Source organism: Hyperolius riggenbachi, chromosome 3 (assembly GCF_040937935.1).
Source record: "Hyperolius riggenbachi isolate aHypRig1 chromosome 3, aHypRig1.pri, whole genome shotgun sequence".
Taxonomy (NCBI): domain Eukaryota; kingdom Metazoa; phylum Chordata; class Amphibia; order Anura; family Hyperoliidae; genus Hyperolius; species Hyperolius riggenbachi.
Window position 1 is genome coordinate 217,728,467 of NC_090648.1, and position 18,101 is coordinate 217,746,567.

Sequence of the window (18,101 nt, forward strand, 5' to 3'; positions counted from 1 at the left end):
ACCATGTGGTTAGATGGTCCCTTGACCCAAAGCTGTGTGCCAGAGATGACACCACTTGCCTTTCAACATCACGGTACGGTTTGGTTATCGCCTCTTTTGAGAAATAATTGCATATCTTCCACTGCGGTGTGTGGATTTGCTTTTGTGTGCTGCTTTCCCTCAGGTTGTCATCCCATTGCAGTTTGTGCTTTGTAATCATGTGCCTTCGTAAGGTAGTTGTCCCTACGCGGGTCTTGGTCTTTCCATGACTCAATTTTTGGTGGCAGAGAGTACAGATGACATTGCACTTATCTGAGGCAGACACACAAAAAAATGTCCACACTGCTGAGCCCTGGGGTGATGGCACTTTGGTGGTGACGGCCGACTGAGTGTTAAGTGGGGTGCCAGAATCAGCTCAGGAGGAGGAAGATATGTCACGCATCCGTGCGGAAGCTGAGAGAGATGAGGTGTTCTGTGTTAGTCAACTACGTCCTGACAATATTGGGGGTTGATGGCACATGCCTTCTTCTGAACACTGTACTTTGGTCGCGGGCTGCACGAAATCACAACAGTGCGACCTCGAACAGACCTGCCAGGTGGCCTACCTCTGCCTTTTTGTTTTTTTCCATATTGGGGGGGATGAAGTCAAAGGTATACTTGACTAATACAATGTGCAGTCACACAGGTGCAGTTAACAGGTATGCACGAGGTGGTATATCACACTGCGTGCGCTCACATAGGTGGGTGCACTGTGAACAACAGGTAGTAGGTATATGCAGTACTGGGTATTACAATGTGCACCTGTCACACACACACAGGTAGTCACTGAATGTGCTGGGCCTGGCAGTGGCACACACACAGTATGGATTATCAAGGCTATCTATGCAGCACAAGTGTCAGTGGGACACACAGAAAAAAAATACATCACAAGAACAAGATTAGCTCTCAAAAGAGCTGTTGTGGGGTGCTATTTTAGCAATAATAATCTGCAAGGAGCAAGCTAACAAGCCTACAAGAGCCTAACTAATCTTTCCCTATGAGAGTCTGCACTGCAGCAGCTGTCCCTTCTCTATTTACTGCAGGCACCCGAGTGAGTATAATGGCCGGCGGGGCCTGCCTTTTATAAGGGGGGAGTGGCTCCAGGAGGGAGTGTAGCCTGATTGGCTACAATGTGCCTGCTGACTGTGATGTAGAGGGTCAAAGTTGACCCTGATGGTGCACTATGGGGGTAAACCGAACTTCCGTAAAAGTTCCTGGTTCGCCGCGATTGCGAACCACGGAAGTTCGCCACGAACCGTTCGGGCCATCTCTAATAGTGAAGTGGCCAATGTATGTATGAAGTCTGCACCTTAGCTGGGAGATTTTAATTTTTATTCTGGCTAATATTAAGAAAACCTAAATTATTCAGAGCACTTTTACATTCTGTGAGGATCAGTGACAAATATTATTTCGTCTCGATTCCTTTCTTTTTTGCACATATAAAACTATTCAAGCATTAACATGGAAACTCAAAGACAGTCGCATGGCAACAGTACTCAGAGTCAATACAGTACTATTATCATGGTCGCAAACAAGAGTAATTTGATCTGAGGCCTGGTGCACACCGAGCGGCTTTTGTCACGTTTTCAGATCCGCTTGCGGGTGCGGATCCGCTAGTATTTCAATGGGCTGGTGCACACCAGAGCGGGTGGCGTTTTGCAGAAAAGCATACTCCCGGGCTTCAGCATTTTTTGGATTTCAGAGGTGTTTCTGCCTCCAATGTTAAGTATAGGAAAAACGCAAACCGCTCTGAAAAACGTTAGATCAGAGCGGTTTTCCAGGCGTTTTTGTCACAGGAGCTGTTCAGTAACAGCTTTTACTGTAACAATATATTAATCTGCTACACAAAAAAGCTCCAAAAAACGCTACACAAAACCGCAAAACGCTAGCAAAACGCTTCATAATAACAAGAAAAAGCGTTTCAAAAACCGCTAGCGTTTTGCGGATCTGCAAGCGGTTTTGGTGTGCACCAGGCCTTACAGTCAGTTTTTGAAATTTGTCGTTGGCTGCAGAATGAGATTAAAAGAGTTTTTAAATTGCAAAAAGACTTGTGCAACTCCAATCTATGATTGACTCAGGCTCGGATTTACTATAAAGACTAAGATGCAAGACTACAGGTGCCTGGTGGTCAAGAGGCAGCTCCCTCTCCTCCCTCGAGTGTCCCCCTCCTCTCCATCCCTCACCCCATGCAAACATGTGAGCAGGCCTGGATTTGTGGCAAGGCCACATAGACCCTGGCCTAGGGCGGCAGGAGAGAAGGGGAAGCGAGCACTCAGGCAATTAACAACCCAATATGCACAAAGACCTGGCCAATCAGCAGCCGTCCTGCTCTCTGTACACATGACGGATGGCTACTCACTGCTTCCTGGAGCGGAGCCTGCTGAGGTGAGTGACTGCTGCTCATGTCTCGGGGGGAATGGTATTTGACTGCCTATACTGAAAGAGGTGGTTGATGGCATCTGGCTACCTATACAGAAAAACGGGGGGGTCATCATCTGGCTACCTATACTTAAGGATAAGGTGGCATCTGGCTACCTATACTGAAGGGGGAGGTCATCTAGCTACCTTCACTGAAGAGAGGGGGAGCATTTGGCAACCCATACTGGTGGTCAGAAACATATTTAGACCCTACCACTGCTGCATGTGACCCTCTTCTTCTTCATGGCTGCGCTCGTTTTTCGTTTGTGTAAAAGCGCCACTGTACTGGGCATGCTCAAGTACGGTCCTCCCATTCCCAGTAGAACAAAGTCACTCAAGCACAGAGGAAAAAGCCATGCATCAGTGGCTTTGTAAAGGGGATGTGCAGACCATATATTTGTGCACGCCCAGTACAGTAGCACTTACTCACACACAGGAGCACAGACAATGCTACAAGGAAGAATAGGGCCCTGGTGGTGTCTGAATATGTTCAGAGGGTCCCTGTGCTGAATAAAAACGGGCACCAGGAGGATCTACTAAGGTAAGTATTTTTTTTACTATGCTTCAGGTTCACTTTAAGATTGTTTGTTTGCACGGGAATAAGTGTGTATAAGGCTGGGGCAGTTACTCACATCCAGAATTCTATCTTCATGGTAACAGCAGAATGACATTCATCATGTGACCTGTTACATGAAGAGTGAAGCACCATTGTAGTCATAGAGATGGGACTCTGGAGGTGCAGCTGAAAAGGGATCCCAGGAGGCAGCAGTGGCATGCCGAGAGCTGGGTGAGTAATTTTTCCGATGCCCTGATTGCCACTCTGCATAAAGAGGGTGGGAGCCACTAATATATGTACTATGTATATTGGGAGGAATTGCCTAATTCTGGGGGCACACCTACCACCTATACTTGGTGGGACGGGTGGTACTTAGTACCAGAAGCACATCTGGTTATCTACAGTATAGGGGGGGGGGGGGCATATCTGCTACCTAAACTGGGGGTCTACCTAATACTTGGGGCACTTCTGGCTTCCTATACTGGGGAAGGCATAGCTGCTATCCATACTTCAGGTGAGGGTTACGTATTAATGGGGGCACATATGACTATCTATACTGGGAGAAGGCATATGCTACCTAATCTTGGGGCCTAGCTAATACTGCAGGCACGACTGGTTTCCTGTAATGGGGGAGGTGGCACCTGCACATAGGCAGCCTTTACCATAGGGGCTACTAATACTGGGTGTGGCCTGCTGTGTTAAGGGGCTGAGTTTAGTGTGCCTAAACACCTGTACAGGTTCCAGAGTTGTAAATCTGGTCCTAACGATTGATTATGGCAATTTTCTAATGAAAATTGAGTTACCCCTTACAACGTCTTACTAAGCTAAGCAAACAAATCATGTAAAACATGCAGAGGTAAATGAGACTGTCATCCAATGACTTATCACAAGTCAAAATCAACAGACAATTAAAGACATATCCAGATGAAACACATACTTTAAAAGAACTCCATATTTTTTGTTGCGATAATCCCGATAATCAAACCAAGGCTGGACTTTAAGACGTTCTGGATGGATCCCTTCCACCTGAAATAATGTAGCAGCATCTTCTGGGTGCTGAATGTAAACACTGCAATATTTCCCTAGGGTCTCCCTGTATGAACAAGAAATATGACATTAGCATTCAATTCAACTTCACGCATGACCACCAGAGATTTCCAGCAGGTGGAAGCATAGGAATCAGAGGTGTTAGTCAGGGCCGTTTCTACCCCCGTGCGGGGCGTGCCGCCGCCCGGGGCGCTGTTAGGAGGGGGGCGCTATAATGGAGGGGGGAGCCGGAGCCGCGGGGAGGGCAGCCCGACCTGGTCTGTCTCCTCTCTCTGCATACTGCGGATACACGCGGCTTCCTGTTTAGCCGGAAGCCGCGTGTATCAGCATGTATGCAGAGAGAAGAGACAGACCAGCGGCGAGAGAGCAGCGCTTGGAGCCAGGCAGGTGAGTTGCAAACAGCGCTTCCCGGCTGCTCGCTCTGCATCTGAGGGGGGAGCACGGAGGGCGCCCGGGAGAGGGAGGGAGAGGTCGGGCTGTCCTCCCCGCGGCTCCGGCTCCCCCCTCCACTATAGGGGACAGCTAGCTATCTAACCTACGCTGGGGGCACCTACCTAATCTAACCTACGCTGGGGGCACCTACCTAATCTAACCTACGCTGGGGGGCACCTACCTAATCTAACATAGGGGCACCTACCTAATCTAACCTACACTGGGGGGCACCTACCTAATCTAACCTACACTGGGGGGCACCTACCTAATCTAACCTACACTGGGGGGCAGCTACCTATCTAACCTTCACTGGGGGGCAGCTACCTATCTAACCTTCACTGGGGGGCAGCTACCTATCTAACCTTCACTGGGGGGCAGCTACCTATCTAACCTACACTGGGGGGCAGCTACCTATCTAACCTACACTGGGGGGCAGCTACCTATCTAACCTACACTGGAGGGCAGCTACCTATCTAACCTACACTGGGGGGCAACTACCTATCTAATCTATACTGGGGGGGCACCTACCTAATCTAACCTACGCTGGGGGGGCACCTACCTAATCTAACCTACGCTGGGGGGCAGCTACCTATCTAACCTACACTGGGAGGCAGCTACCTAATCTAACCTACACTGGGGGGCAGCTACCTATCTAACATATACTGGGGGCACTTATTTAACCTGTATTGGGGGCACCTACCTAGCTAGCCTATACAGGTGGCCACTATACTGGCTACCTATATTGCAGGCACCTACCTAAATAACCTGTACTGGGGCACCTACCTATCTAACTTATACCGGGGGCGCCTGCCTATCTAACCTATACTGGGGGCAACTATACTGGCTACCTATACTGGAGGCACCTACCTGGCTAACCTATAGCGGGGGCAACTATACTGGCTCACCTATGCCTGGCTACCTATACTGGGGTACCTATTCTTGGCTACCTATACTGGGGGGGACCTATACTAAGTGCAACTAGACCTAGCTAACCTATACTGCGGGCACCCATACCTTGCTCGCGGGGGGGCGCAATTTTTACACCCTCGCCCTGGGTGCATTTTAGCCTAGAAACTGCACTGGTGTTAGTGTGCATCTGCATTAAGGTAACAACAATTAAGGAAACAACCATTAACTCCATAAAAGGACAACTGTATTGAAAGGTATGGAGGCTTCCATATTTATTTCCTTTTAAGCAATACCAGTTGCCTGGCTAGCCTGCTGATCATCTGACTCTAATACTTTTAGCCATAGACACTGAACAAGCATGCAGCAGATCAGGTGTTTCTGACATTGTCAGATCTGACAAGATTAGTAGCTGCATGCTTGTTTCTGGTGTGATTCAGATACTACTGAAGCCAAATAGACCAGCAGGGATGCCAGGCAACTGGTATTGCTTAAAATGAAATAAATATGGCAGCCTCCATATACCTCTCACTACAGTTGTCCTTGAGGGCCTTTTCACCCCGGGGCAGTGCAGTGGGGTATTTTTACCCCACCTCACTGCCGGGCAATGAAAGTCTATGAAGACTTTCATACTGCCACATTACGGCATGACGGAAGTGATGTTTTTGCCGCATCCCTGACACAGGTCCAGAACTACATTACCGCATGGTCTCTGCATCGAGTTGCTGTGATTTGTGTCGGCCCAGAGGTCATGTTAGTCTATGGCAATTAAGGGATTCTTAACAAATTACAGTTTGGCCGTCGTGGGGTGCATGCACGGAAGCATATTTTTACAATACGCTTCTGTGCACTTCCGCATACCCCGAAAGCAGGAAGTGACCGCAAGCATGCGTCACTTCTTGCTTGGCCCAAAGCCCGATGGGGAATACCACGTAGTAACGCGGTAATCACCGAAGACCTGTTTCTGGTGCAGCGATGCATTGCGGCATTGAAACCCCTTTCACACTGGTGCATTGTGTTACTCTCTTTTTACTGCAGGATAACACTATGCCAATGAAAGTCTATGGGGTATTTCATACCTGTGCGATGCGATGCGTCTTGCCGGAAGTAATGTTTTTGCCACACGGCCAACAGTAGCACAACAGCTCGTTGGTGGGTAACTTGCTAGGCGACGTGTGGACAACCAGAAGTCATGTAAGTCTATGACGATGCATTTTTTTTTTTACATTTGCATTGTGGCATGCATTTACAGAAATTTATTTTGTCCATACACTTCCGCGCAATTCGCTTTTCAGCCACAGTAAGTGAGCGCTAAAGAGCCCAACTTCCTGCTTGGCTTTCATCCAGAAGGGGGATTACCGCATATTAACGTGGAAATCCCCTACGGCTATTTTTAGAGTTGCGGTGCGAGTTGCGGTTGCGGCTGAGTTGTGTGAAACCGGCCTAATACTACATGGAAGTGGTAAACTTGGCCAATCATTGACCAATTACATTTGGATGTTTACACACACCCTTCCCTTAACTCTCATTCTATATGAAGGTGGTAAAATTGGTCAGTGATTGGTCGATAGAAATTGGGTGTGTGTACCAGGCTGCTAAACACCTTAAATGATTGGCCAATTTTACCTCCTCCATGTAGTATGAGGGTCAATAGATGATGAATGTTATGAACAAATTGTGCAGGTAAGCTCGCATACTACATGAAAGTAGTAAAATTGATCAGTGAATGGCCAATCAAAATTGAAGATGGGTGCCAGGCAGTCATGTTTTCTGCACCTAAAGCCTAGTTTGCACTTTAAATTATGATTGGCCAATTGCTGACCAATTTTACCACCTCCGTGTATTATGATAGCTTATCTGCACAATCTGTTCATAGTATTCAAAATCTGTTGGCCCTCATACTACAGGGAAGTGGTAAAATTGGCCAATTATTGGCCAATCAATATTGAATGTGTACACGCTTACTAAAGCCGCACATCCAATTGTGATTGGTCAATTTAGACATCAAAAAGAAAAAAGAAAAAAAGAAAAAAGGCTGGTCTGGCACTGTAGCTTTAATGGATGTCAGCAGGTGTACAATAGTAAAGGCAGTGGTGTAACAAAAAGTGGTACACAAATGTAAACAGGTACTTATCATGCTGCTGCTGTGCACACAGGCCTCCGAAGAAGCAAGGTTCACCCCACTGCGAAACGGTCGTAAGGCCGTGCACCCACTGGCGCCCACAGACGTCTCCCTCACCCCAGCAGCAGCACGATAAGTACCTGTTTACATTTGTGTACCACTTTTTGTTACACCACTGCCTTTACTATTGTACACCTGCTGACATCCAATAAAGCTACAGTGCCAGACCAGCCTTTTTTCTTTTTGATGTTTATCCATGACCCTGCTCTACAACGGTCTAGAGCACGCAGCATCTGCTGAGGGGGAACACCATAGCCGCTGATGAATCTGTCAGCACCCACGGGTTGTTATTGAGTGCCTGCCTTATCTTTCTTACGTTCGTATACATTGGTCAATTTAGCACTGGGCAGTTGGAGGTACTCTGTAACAGGTCTGTATTTAATTTCCATGCACAAAATTTTTTTACATTCCAGTCTCAGCACACATAAATATAGCTATGGAGTCCCCAACTTCTAAAAAAGGTTTCATTCTGGGATGTTGTTTGTAAGTTGAATTTGTTTGTAAGTTGATTCCTGTGGTAAACATGGTGAAATGAGGATGAATGTTTTACTTTGGAGAACTCTGGATATATAGTATAAACTATATTTTTCTGTTGTTTTCAATGTGCTTTTAAAGCTTTAAAGTGTTTAAACTATTTACAACAGTTTATACAATACTGTGACATTTAACAACAAAAGTATGTAATAATAAACAGTATTGTATGTTTTGTACATGAAGAAAATGTTGTGTCTCTGAAACATTGTAACTTGAGCCGCTTGCAGGTAGGGGACTGTCAGTACTTGTATTATTATTTCTGGTTAAGTGACGCATCACTTCAAAGACCTTATTAGGGCCCGTTCACACTGCACGCGTACCTGTGCGGTCCGGGAACCCATGCTGGACGCAGATTTTGCAAAAACGCGCGGCTGTCCCATTCACTTTTCAGTGATAGGATCAGCCACGCAACGCACACAAACGCGGATGGCGTGCGTTCGTACGCGTTGCGTTCCGCACGCATGGCCATCCGCATTTGTGATCTGAACGGGCCCTTACTGTACCGTATGTTTATTTAAGTAAGTCAGCAGAATATGACAATGTAAATAAAGCTTGCTATCTAGCTTACTTTTCCTTCAGAATCTCATGTCCAATGGGCAATGAGGAAATTTAGCATATTGCCATTGAGAAGAAACAGATAGCTGAGCTAAAGCTACTGAGCAGTTTATAAACTTTTGTAGATAGCAGTAGGCAGCTGAGTGCACAGCAAAGGACAAACTCCAAACACTGGGCACATCCAAAATGCTAAAACTCTGCAGTGCAGCAGAACAAGATATGCAAAAACAACACATTTTGAGTGCTCAACTATAATGCATTTTTGGTGTTTCCATTAAAGCTTCAACAAGGGACCTGAGAACAGATGATTTGTTTAGACTAGAAACTCATTTTTATTGCAGATATGAAGCCTTTCCAAGGCAATGTAAAGATAAGGAACATAGCTATATAGATAACAGAGAAATTCACAGAGCAGAACTTAAAAAGAACACACACATGCTGTACCTAATGATATAGCCCCCCCTCCCTCTGTAACTCTTCCCATCTTCTCCCAATTTTCTCTCTACAATTCTTTATGTTCTACCTGTTTATTTCTGTTTGACATGCAAACCTGCATACACACACTTGGATACACATGCCCACACATGCATATACACACGTGCACACTCATAAAAGCAAATGCATACACACGTGCATATGCAGATGTACAAACACCCCCTCCCTCTATACTTATTTTGAAATTTGTAGGTCAGCTGACTTATTCTTTTCAACAGATAAGATGTCTGGCATATGCTTTTCAGTGTACAGCTGGGTGAATAGGTGCCAGCGAGCACACTGTTGTGAGAGCATTGCATTCGTTTTCAATGGGTAAACACACAGGCATGTGGACAAATCCACTTTAAGAAACGTGCCCCTCATGACGAGATAGTAACCATCTAATTCTACCTTCTCACTATATTTCTTTCCTATGTCCCTAATGTTTCTATATACAATATGCTCAGCTACAACTTGCCAGTCTGGTATCTTTCTGTATTAAATTTGTTACATTCAGGCATGTTTACCTTTGTGCTCTGATTAATGCTTACAGTTAAGCTGTAAGGTTCCATACTAATTATTACCCTTTGTACAAAATCACAAGCCACAGGCCAAACCCTTTGCCGCAAACCTCCCACCCCTCTCCTCAAGGAAAATACAAAAAATGGCATCCTGCCTGTATATTGGTCCAAAGCGTTGGAAATTTTCCTCCATGAGGTGATGAATGTTATGGAACCCATCCTTCCTCCGGAATTGTAACAAATTTTTCCATCCATTCTTCCAGTCACCAGGTAGCTGATTGTAGGAAAGAGGACTTGCTCCAGTTTGGCTATTGACCACTGCAGCAGTCTCCCCCACCACAGAGTGGTAGTTCAGTAGCCCAGAGGCTGGAGGGAAGAGAAATAATCGACGAGAGAGCATCATGGTGTCTGTCGTTCAGGACAGTGGGGCCTCTCTTATAGAGCTGCAGAAAACATGAAGGACACAAGGAGGAGAGTGAGAGAGAGACATGGCCCTGAACAGAAGAATATTTCAGGGCTACAGCTGTGTACAGAGCAGGGTGGAACTTTCTCTATGAGTAATAAAGATTTTAATGTTCAAAGAAAAACAATAAAAGACTATAATGTCATAATTGATCCTAGATAACACTAAAAAAAGTTAATAAATTACATTGCATATGAAATCCTTCACCTCAGAAAACAAAAACTCAGAACTATATGTCTGCCTATGGTGGTTCTGTGTCATACAATAAATATTTTACAGATCCGTCATGGCTTCATTCCATAAAGTATCATACAAAACGTTGTTTGAGTTATAGTTATAGATGTTAAGTATTCAGATATCTCTTTAGTGTTTTTGAGGAAATTAATTCTAACATTTTCAGAAAACAGTCATCTATAGCATTTACAGCAGTTCAGTCATCTCTGATTGACCTCCATGAATTCTACTTCCTGCTTGTCCTTCACAATAATGTCATCATATGTGCATTGGCCGGTGGGACACACAGGGGCCCTGGAGGGCCCCAGTAAGTAGGTGGGGGTTGGGCAACATTAGGAATAGGAAAGTAGGATAGGACAGCTGCTCAGATACATCCTTATTAAGTTTTTGAGAGGTTTGGGAGTCATTTGAGGTAGAGTAGTGATAAAGAAAATGAGTACTGTTTTGAAAAGTGTAAACATGTCTTCTGCTTAGGAATTCTTCATGGGCTGCATGAAGAGGAAATAGCAGTAAATGGCAGTCTGCTAGTTCAGCAGATGGGCTTGGAAAACAAAAAGACTACCTCTCAAGGGCCTCATCAAGCAATTCAGAAGAATGCAATCAACACAGGATTATTCCTTTTATCAACAAGATAGGAGACACACTACAATTAAATATGCTGATAACAATGGGATCCCTGAGAAGAACCCTACTTAAAAAATTAAATAATAAAACAATTAAATAATAAAAATTAAATAATAAAATTAAATAATAAAACAATTAAAATCTTAATTAAAATTCTATACTATTTGCATATTTAGGCCAATGTGTAAAGGATCTTAGAAGAACCCTACACAAAACAGCTTTTGAGAGTTAGCACCATAAACCTTTGCTCCTATTACTGGGCACCCTACCAGACAAGGAAGTTTGTCTGAAAACCCATTGAGCCTATAGAGCTAAGGAATGACAGAGAAAGGGTGGGGGGGGCTATGTCGCTCCTCCATGCCCCCACTATAGGTGTGTGTGGTCCTCTTCAAAGGTGGGGCACCATGGAAATCCTCTCATACTGCAGTAGTTGAATGGGAACATTAAATCCTGCATAGCATTTAGTGTAGTGTCATGGAGAAGAGCTGTGGACTGGCTACTTAAGCATTACTGGAGTTTAGTGCATTAGGGTTGGTTCCCACTATAAAGGGAAAACAGATTTTTTTTTTGTCCATTTTACCGCATCCGAACACTGACAGTCAATGGATCCTATTTTATAAACAGGTTCCGTTCACACTTGTCAGTCTGAAACACATCCATTGGATCCATTGCGGCAAATGGAACACACTCTTGTGCAGTATGTGATTTTTCCCAGAGAGCATATGTAGTAATAAATAGCCTATGGTGGAAACACATCTGCTCCAGGCATGACCTGGACCACAATGGACTACTGGAGCAGACACTAAACTGTCCACTCCTGCTGGCCGCTGGAGGCTCCCCTCTTGCTGATGGGCTGCAAACTGCACTTTATCTTTCCGGCACTTCTTCCTTCACAATCTAAGTTCCAGCAGTGAAGGAGGAAGTGTCAGGAAGATGGAGCACAGCAACAAGAGGTACAGGTAAGTTGGCCCTCTCTGCTGCAGCTCCCTCCTCAAACACACGTGGGTAAAGTTTTGCTTCAAGCAAAACTTTGCTTGCTCATCCTTAGTCTACTCCACAAGAATCTGTAATTTCAAAATTGTTAGTGGGAAAAACATTTGATTTTTTTCAGAGATGTAACAATAATAGCAAGCTAGAAGCCAAAAGGGACTCCATAATGGGCATCTGTCACTGTGCCCTCAAGTTTTTCATGTTAAAATTATTTTAAATAATCAGCAGTTTGGTTTTATTTATTAATACTTACACTTCTTTAATTATTATTGGGGGAGTTGCTGCCTGCAGTATAGTAAGCTGTGTACAGGAGTGCAAATACTTGATGACCCCAAACATCACCCTTTTCCCCCAGGTATCCCCTGTGAATAATCCACCCCAATTACACCCCTCCTTCCCAAACCTCCACATCTAGCTATTCTTTACAGGAGTCTTATGAGATCCTTAAATATTTACGCAATGTGTTAAAGTTAAACTCAACAAAACACTCAGGAGGTTGTCATATTTTATTCTGTGTAACTTTCTAAAAGCCTTTGGGGTTCTTCTCTGGGACTCTTGTCAGTGGTGTAGCTAAGGAGTTATGGGCCCCGGTGCAAGTTTTACATGGGGGCCCCGAAGCACTCTATACATAATCATTGATAAGGCACACCAAAACCGGCCAAGGATTTCCACAGTGTCAGAGGTGCAAGTAGGGGATGGGAAACAGTTTGTTAATGATTACTACTATTTAAAGCATCTATAGAAGTGATTATTACCAGCACAGGGCCAATCGAGAGCAAATATTGTTCTTGAGGGAGGGCCCCTCTGACCCAAGGGCCCCGATGCGGTCGATACCACTGCAACCCCTATTGCTACCCGACTGACTCATGTCTTCATCAGCCACTTTGCTAGCAGTCAGCTCTTCTTCCATGTTGATGGTAAGCTCTTCTCTAGTTGATTGCAGTCCTCTTTCCCTGCTGATTGCTCTGCCTTCTCAGTTTCCAAGAAGAGTCTCTGGACACTGTCTGTCCTCTTCAAGCTATACAGCTCAACTAATTTTCTGCCACCAGCTTCTTCTCTGTTTGCGGACTCATCTAATCACATTGCCCAGCTACATCTATAAGTATTTGAATGCTTAAGACCTATAGGAAGTTACAGAGAATCAAATATTGCAACTTCTTGTGTATTGATGTTATCATTCACATTGACAAATGTGTAAGTAGTCTTAGGAGACCCCTGCATACATTATCCAAAGCAGGGGCACTTATCTAATTGCCCTAATTTTGTGGGAATTGGAAAAGCACTATAAAGCCTTGCTACTGTTACTGAGCACCTCACAGGGTTGGGGGGTTTACCTTGAGAGAATCTGTGTCCACTTATGGTGGGCGTGTACTCTGAGAAATGAAGTGGGAAGCTATGTGACCCCTCCGTTTCAGGGCCACACTAGCATTGCTTCTAAAGCTGGCCACTAACGGTCCAATTTCTAGCGAAAAATCGGTCGAGCGATCAGAAATTCTGATCGGATTGGTTGTAAATAATCTCTGTTGGTTCGATTGGATTTTCATCGAACCAAAATTTGGATTTTCTTGTTGGTTGTGATAGATAGAAAACAAAGATTGGTTCGTTGAAGGTGTAGTGAACGATTTCACTTCCGATCAGAATTTCTGATCGCTCAAACGATTTTTCACTAGAAGTTGGACCGTTAGTGGCCACCTTTAGCCTCATGGTTGGTTGTTTATTTATTCACTTTGGTAAAGAAAAAAGCTAACTTGCAGGGCAGTCTATTTTACATCACAAAAGCGCGGCACTATTGTAGGTTAGCAGTACATGACTGCTGTGTAAAGGTTTTTACAAATCACGCAGCAGTTCAAAAAATGTTAATTTATGTGTATATGATGAGAAGAGAGTGAATGTATTTACATAATTAGATCCTAAATCAATGCAAAATTTGGTTGTTACATTTTTAAAATTTGGAGGTAAAGTGGAAGCAGCTACATACAAATTAGCTACAGTGGTATTTGATAGTTTGTGAACCCTTCAAGCACCTCTGCATAACAGGCATTAATCGGGAAGTTTGCTGAATCAAGCCTCTTGTTCCATGCAGCTCAGTATTCTTGCAGCAAGGTGGAAACATCTGGAGAGACTCACAGCAAACTGTACTCCTTCCAAACTACAGTTAAGGGCTGGTTCACATTGCATGGATTAAAACTGATCCATGTAAAAACTGATCCATCAAAGGGATCAATTTTTATTGGGCATCAGGTTTTCAACCATAACCCTCCATTCCATTCGCACGGTGTGGTCAATGCAACGTATTCTTTGATCCAGATAATTCGCAGCCGTCCCAAACTTGCACTTCGTTTGACAGAATGGGCTGGACTGATCCATTTGAAAGGAGCAATGTGAACGGATCTTATTGATTAACATAGGATCCATTCACATCTGTTAGGATCCGGTGCGTTTAGTTCCGCTAAACTGACCCTTTTTTATGCCAGTGTGCATCGGCCCTTACAGAGAGTATATAGTCATTACAGTGGCAACGAAGAACAATTTAAGCTTACTGACACTTTTTTTTTCCTTCTTAGCTGATTGTAAAACGTATTGCACATGTGCTTTATCGATCTGTGTTTTTTTTTTTTACAATTTTCTAATTTTTTTAAAGTGACATTTCCTTGACAAACCCCAGTTTAGACACAGTTATTTTATGCATTTAGTAGAACATTATTCTAGATCAATTATGTATATAAAAGTAGTTTTTGTAAAACGAAGAAGAAAAATACCTGCTGTCACAATAGATGTTCTCTTTAGATCCCTACAGCTACTGACATCCAGGCAGTGGTACAGACTTCCAGCGTAATCACCTGTGTACAGGGGAGAGTGTTATTGCAGTGAAGTCACTCCATGCTGATTTGTAGACTTACGGAGAGCATGAAACGCCCAATGCTCATAGCATTGTCTGGGCATGTTTACAGTTATTTATATAATGCTGAGAAATTAGCCTATATCATCATAAATGTAAGAAGCATGGGCTACAATTTCACATGCAGTATATTACACAATGCACGACATGCATATGGTGGATGTCCTCTTACCGGAAGGATGAGGGGAGTGAGCAGAGAGCTGGAGGTTGATGAAAATGAGCTTTCCCTGCATAATTCATTTAAATAATTTTATAATAAATACATATAAAATATGTGTGCCAGGGAAGTGACGCTATGTTTGCATCCATGTGTATGATATAATTTTTTTTTAAAAATGGGATCTCTTCATTGGAATATTGTGCAATACATTTGCTATGCAAGCTGCCAAAATGATGTTGGCAGGAACTTTATATCTGTCCTTATCTACATTTTGATCATGATCATGAAAATAACAGCAGTTTATTGCGTCGATATTTATCTGATCTATGTAATTTCTCGTCCCTTGCTTATTTTATCCAATCAATCTGTTCAGCTGCCAGATACAGTGGTGCAGCAACAGACCTTGGGATCCCAATGTGGAATTTTGACTGCCCCTCCCACACTCACACACACACACACACATTAAATAATGTGCTCCCTCGCACACCAGTTTAGTAGCCAGGTGTGCCCCCACCACAGTATGATAACCTGATAGGCTCCTCCCTCCCCTCCCCAGCAGGGTAGCTACACAAGGAGGGAGGGCCCTGCCAAAGGCTTACAATCTAGAGGGAGAGGAGGTGACATGAAAAGGAGGGGGGGGGGTGCACCAAGAGGTTCTCGGCAGAGAGAATTAGGGCAGCATCGAGGTGGGGTAGGCCTCCTTGAAGAAGTGAGTTTTAAATACTTTTTTGAAGGTGTTGAAGGAGGGGCAAACCTTATTGGCAGTGGGAGGGAGTTCCACAGGATGGGGGCAGCTCTAGTGAAATCCTGTAATCTTGCATGGGAGTGCGAGATACGTGTGCTGGTTAGGAGGAGGTTGTTAGAGGAGTGAAGTGGACAGCTAGGAGTGTAACTGCTGACCAGGTCAGAGATGTAGGTCGGGCAGGACTTGTGTATAGATTTTTAGGCCAAACATAAGATATTGAAGCTGATTTTGAAGCAAATTGGAAGCCAGGGAAGGGATTTGCATAGGGAAGTAGTGGAGACAGAGTGATGGGAGGAGTAGATTAGTCTGGCTGCTGCGTTCATGATGGATTGCAGGGGCAGGGGCGCCTCTAGACATTTTGTCACTCCAGGCAAGAAATCCTGTGGCGCCCCCGCCCTGCCCCCCCCCCCCCTCCGGTGATTGCTCCCCAGCCCCATACCCCCACTCCCGTGGTGAACACCACCCCTGTGGTGAACCCCACCCCCAAGACCCCCGAAAATAATCATAATGCAGCAGCGTTTCACCAGAAAATCAGAAAATACACTTATTGCGGCATGGGTTCACCAAAAAACAGTTGTAATGCAGCAGAGCGTTTCACCATAAAATATACTTATTGCGGCATGCACTCACACACACCACACACAGTACACACACACTATACACACGCACCACACACACTATACACACACACACACACACACACACACACTATACACACGTGCATACACACTATACACACGCACACACACTATACACACGCACACAGTACACACACACACACACTGTACACACATGCACAGTACACACACAATATACACACACGCACACACACTATACACACGCACAAAGTACACACACACAACACACACACTATACACTCACACACAGTACACACACACACTATAGACACGCACAGTACAAATGCACACACACTATACACACTATACACACGCACACACACTACACACACACACACTACACTACACACCACACACACACACTATACACATGCCATACACAGCACAGTATACACAGCACACAGTAGACACACACTATACACACACACACACACACACACACACTATACACATGCCATACACAGCACAGTATACACAGCACACAGTAGACACACACTATACACACACACACACACACACACACACACACTATGCTGCTACCAGGGGAGGACTGGAACCTTTTGGCCTGGGGGGAAACAGACTAGAGGCCCATTATCATGGCAGCCTCAGCCCAAATTATGTCACACATTCACCCCAAATCTTTTTATTAAAAACTTACAAACATAATATTTACAAAGTATACAAAATATTTACAATCATCACAAAGAAAGACATTCAAACAAAACTCAATACATTAATATTTCTCCAAAGCACACTTCTATGATTAATGTCTTTATCTTTCTGATATACTCTCTTTAAGCTGCCATGAATATCTATCCTTATGCTCTGCACAGGTATCACCTCCTTATTAATAGACAGACAGCATCTTGCGCACCACAGATGGTACAAACAAACCAAATTAATTATATACAAAGTACTTCTATTGTATTTTTGTAATTATGGAGGAAACTCTCCATACTCCATACCATTCACCCCATGTCGTTTATGCCAGTAATCACGTGGAGCGCCAATGTGGAAATACAGCAAGGACACTCTGTGAACAGTGTGACAGGTAAAGTACAGGCATCAGGGGGCATAATACATTTTGAGGGACAACGGCCGGGGTTTCCGCCTTGACTATAATTCGTGGTTATCGCACGCCGTGATTATCGCACCTGACAACCTCATTGGCCTGAGATTTCCCAACATCTCAGATTGATACATTTAACCAATTTCCACGCTAATATCAAAACGGTTGGTCGATCGGCTGTCAAGTCAACAGAAGTATGGCCACTTTAATTCCCTCAAGGCCAATCCCCCCCACACACACACACACCTACCTATGTCCCCCCCCCCCCCTTCACCACCATCTCTACTGATCCCTGTTTTCGCTACCTTGTAGTGTGAATGGGCCCTTATAGTGTGGCTGAGCCCTTATGCAGAGAAATAGTGAGAGAAAAGCTGAAAGAGAGGGAAGAAGATATTTGCCTCACCAGGATTTCCTGTATGACAAGAAGACACAAACACACAACACTAGGAAAAGAGGGAAACAAAGACGAATGAGGGAGGGCTGGTGCACACCAAGAGAGATTTGAAAAGCGCTGGGCTAATGTTACCCTATGAGGGTGTTCCCACAGCAGCATTGTGATATTTTCAAAATCGCAAACACGCTGCAGGTAGCATTTTTTGGAGCGATTCTCTTAAAAATCGCTTCACAAAGTCGCAT

At 44.4% G+C, this 18,101-nt stretch overlaps 1 protein-coding gene across 3 annotated transcripts in view; it reads right to left on the minus strand.

Moving 5' to 3' along the window:
* The window catches only part of CYP11A1 (cytochrome P450 family 11 subfamily A member 1), a 79,451-nt gene extending 64,620 nt beyond the window's left edge, over positions 1-14,831 (minus strand). Inside the window, exons 1-3 of one of the 3 annotated variants that reach the window (XM_068272579.1) lie at positions 14,714-14,831; positions 9,799-10,086; positions 3,930-4,085 (exon numbers count right to left, since the gene is read on the minus strand). In XM_068272579.1, coding sequence (XP_068128680.1) covers positions 3,930-4,085; positions 9,799-10,046 — 404 coding nt within the window. In that variant the 5' untranslated portion in view covers positions 10,047-10,086; positions 14,714-14,831. Of the gene's footprint in view, positions 1-3,929; positions 4,086-9,798; positions 10,088-12,709; positions 12,729-14,713 lie in introns of those variants that run through there. The other 2 variants (XM_068272582.1, XM_068272580.1) reach the window with 2 other exon arrangements.
* Between the last annotated feature and the right edge of the window lie 3,270 nt (positions 14,832-18,101).